The sequence below is a fragment of the Vigna angularis genome, chromosome 1 (assembly GCF_016808095.1).
Source record: "Vigna angularis cultivar LongXiaoDou No.4 chromosome 1, ASM1680809v1, whole genome shotgun sequence".
Taxonomy (NCBI): domain Eukaryota; kingdom Viridiplantae; phylum Streptophyta; class Magnoliopsida; order Fabales; family Fabaceae; genus Vigna; species Vigna angularis.
The window spans coordinates 30066730-30070667 of NC_068970.1; the positions used below are offsets into that span (position 1 = coordinate 30066730).

Here is a 3938-nt window from a genome sequence, read left to right on the forward strand (position 1 = left end):
GAGTTTTCCAAAATACAGAGTTAATAATTCCTAAATCAAATATATTAGTAATATTTAATTTACCCTTCTTTTTTAAATGGTTGGTAAGTAACACGTGTATTGAAAAAAATTGAGCCGTTTAAATTGTGAATTATTTGCTCCATAAAACATCCCAGGAGTAAAGTGTATAATATTATCAGAAGACTGAAACAAAAATTAAGTCTGACATCGAACACGGAACCATTTCGAAATTAGTCAAACGCGGCTACATTGCGCCACATATACAATTTTATTTATAATGGCTAGTATTTTGCTTATTTTTATCATACTATCTCCAACCCTTGAATAAGAGTATAATCTATTTTAATATATTTAATAGTTTTATATAATTTAGGAATCGAGATAAAAAAATATTTAAATTCGAGGATGAGCATTCAAGATTTTTTTATATTTTTATAAACTATATCGTCACTTTTGGATTGCTTTTATTTTACAAATTATAATTAAAATTTTAAATCTGAAACTTACTTATATACCCACATGTTCGTATATGACACTAATTGAACTATTGGAGCATACAGCCAGAACAGCCACAATGTTCAGTTATAGTATATATTCGGTATATATGCTACAATAATTAACTCCGGAAAATGAGTATGAAATGATGGCGTGATTTAGGGTTTTAAACTGTGCACCATGTTTGCAACCTACGAATACCACGTCAGTTATTGGTCTATTTCCTTATTTTGTCCAAAGAAAATTATCATTAATTAATTTATATTGGATAATTTTCTTTCTATTTTCATGCAACCATATATATATATATATATATATTATATCCTTGAGTTTTTTATTTAATTTTGTTTACATCCTCCAATTAAACTATGAATAATAAATAAAATATGTTATTCATACAAAGAAAAATTAAATTAGTTCAAATAATTAAGTTATCTTTCATTTCATTCATTAATTTTCAATCCAATTAAAAGTAAATATTTATTATAACTCAAAACTTGATATTATGAACATGATATTGTAGTGACCAATCACGCTCAAGTCTTGTGTAAAATCTTAAAGTCGATAGAAGGAGATTAAGATAATGGAACTATAACGCACGCAAAGTGCACTTACCGGTAAAACAGGTTCTCCCTTTCAAAAGTTGGGCGCGACTTTTACTTTCTTCCCATTTCATTCACACCTTAAATTATTTATTTTTTATCAGTATTAATAAAATAAAATAAATTATAATTTTATTTATTCTTTATTATGACAATACATGTAGCAAACCAACCAGTACAGTGTGTTGTCCCTAATTTTTAGCTATAAATACTCTCTCAAACCGTTTCAACTTCCACTCAACATTCCATATTCTTCACCACTTGTACCACTCCATCTTTCAACTTCTCACTACCACCGCATTCAACGCGACCAAATTCCAAAAAATGGCAAATCCAACACCAAAACCTAGTCCCACTCTCGTCCTTCATGTCATCCTATGTTGCTGGTTGTGTTCGTCCATTGTTATGGGAGCCACTTACAATGTGATCAACTTTGGTGCCAAATCAGACGGTAAAACGGACTCAACCAAGGCGTTCCTCAATGCATGGGCCAAGGCTTGTGCTTCAACCAGCTCTGCCTCCATTTATGTGCCCCGAGGGAGGTTCTTGCTCAGAAGTGCCACCTTCGGTGGCCAATGTCACAACCAAGCTATCACCTTTACCATTGATGGCACTCTGGTCGCTCCTTCTGATTACAGGGTCATCGGTAGTTCCGGTAAGTGGTTGCAGTTCGAGGGTGTGAACGGGGTTTCCATCCGCGGTGGGGTGTTGGATGGCCAAGGAACAGCCCTGTGGAATTGCAAGAACTCCGGCAAAGGAAACTGCCCCACCGGTGCCACGGTGTGTTTCATTTTCATGCACATTATTTTATTTTATTTTTTCAATTTTTTAATTTATTGTTGGAGGTGGAGTTGGCCTTGGTGAGTAGTGAAATTTGGTTTTATTTAATTAGTGGGGACTCATGGAACGGTTTTCAACTGCTATAAGTGTGGTTTGCTACAAGAAGTTGAAGCAAATATCAAGCAAGGAGTTAGTGGCCATAATATCTACTACTCATAATTAATAATTAACAAATACTAACGCAATGTTATATGGTGGCTAGAAGAAGGTTTAACAAATTAATTTGGAGTGAGGAGTTAGTCACAGCATTAACATATACTAATACTAATTAAAATATAAATAAAATAATAGGTTATGTATGGTTAGTTTGCTAGAACAATAGCTGCTGTTGACCTCTGGATTTGTTGATAATTTGTCTCTAACTGAATTTTGTTCGTTTTTTCAATCATTACAGTTGTATTCAATACTAAAACCTAATCATCCTCTGATGTCATTTGCCTTGAATTTAATTATACACTTAATTATTTGATGGTGTGTTTTATATACCAATTCTACTATAGAAGCCAAGTGAACTAACATAATAACCATGTTGGTGTGCTGTTGGCTCTTTGTCTGTAAAATAATAGTAATTCTTATAAATTTATTCTAAGTGACAGTCGTTTGGTTTTGTGTTGTGTTCAGACGTTGGGTTTCACCAACTCGAATAACGTCGCTATTAGTGGGTTGACCTCGTTGAACAGTCAAATGTTCCACATTGTGTTCAATGGATGCCAAAATGTGAAGTTGCAAGGAGTGAAGGTCATGGCGGACGGAAACAGTCCTAACACCGACGGCATCCACGTACAAATGTCCTCTCACGTCACCATCCTCAACTCCAATATTCGAACAGGAGATGATTGTATCTCCATAGGCCCAGGAACCACAAACTTGTGGATTGAAAACATTGCATGCGGACCAGGACACGGAATAAGGTCATCTTTTATTCAAAATAAGAAAAAGCTACTATGTTATTGTTTTCTGTTGTTCCATAAGTATGAACTGTTGTATTGGATTTTGCAGCATTGGGAGCTTGGGGAAAGATTTCAAAGAAGCTGGTGTACAAAATGTGACGGTTAAAACGGTTACCTTCACCGGGACTCAAAATGGCGTCAGAATCAAGACCTGGGGGAGACCCAGTAACGGCTTTGTGAGGAATGTTCTTTTCCAAGACGCTATCATGGTCAATGTCGAAAACCCCGTTATAATTGACCAAAATTACTGCCCAGGAAACAAGGGCTGCCCTGGTCAGGTATGCATGCATATCGTAATTACACATTATCAAAGAAAAAACAAAACATAGTCTGATACAAGTTGAACTGATGTTGATTTTTGTTTGCACAAATAAAATATAACAGGCATCTGGAGTGAAAGTGAGTGATGTAACATACAGAGACATTCATGGAACATCTGCTACACAGGTTGCCGTGAAATTTGATTGCAGTTCCAAGTATCCATGCAGCGGGATCAAGTTGGAGGATGTGAAGCTCACATACAAGAATCAACGTGCTGTATCTTCCTGCAACCATGCAGATGGAGCCTCGTTGGGTTCAGTTCAACCCCAGAGTTGCTTTTAGACCCTAAAATATGCCATCACCATCCTGCACAAAAAATATACTATTAAACCAAGATTCTAGATGGAGTCATAGGACAAGATCATAGGCATACAGTGTGTCGCTACGTATATTTTTTTGTTTTTGTTTATGAATAGTGTATCAGCTTGTCGCAGTTTGAGGCGTTTGTAGCCCATTGTGCGGCTGTGTGCATGGTCTTACAATTGTTATGGACCAGTATGAACATTTTCATAATTGTATTTCTTCTATGAAATATATATTACAATATTTATGGTACTTTTATTTTCCTTTTTGTCTATTGATTCTACCATTAGCTAGGTCATGAATTTTCTTCTATGAAATATAAATTACTTACACTGATTCACAGATTTTTTTAATAAATTAAGTGTGATGGGTTGAATTTGACACCGTTTATGTCTTCAAAATTTCGCAATCGGAATTTTGAATCATC

At 35.0% G+C, this 3938-nt stretch overlaps 1 protein-coding gene across 1 annotated transcript; it reads left to right on the forward strand.

Moving 5' to 3' along the window:
• Positions 1 to 1353: 1353 nt before the first annotated feature.
• LOC108327620 (polygalacturonase-like) lies at positions 1354 to 3693 on the forward strand. The gene is made up of 4 exons (XM_017561311.2): positions 1354 to 1877; positions 2559 to 2848; positions 2937 to 3165; positions 3272 to 3693. The coding sequence occupies exons 1-4, from the start codon at positions 1422 to 1424 to the stop codon at positions 3488 to 3490; spliced, it is 1194 nt and encodes a 397-aa protein (XP_017416800.2). The 5' UTR covers positions 1354 to 1421; the 3' UTR covers positions 3491 to 3693.
• The last annotated feature ends 245 nt before the right edge of the window (positions 3694 to 3938 follow it).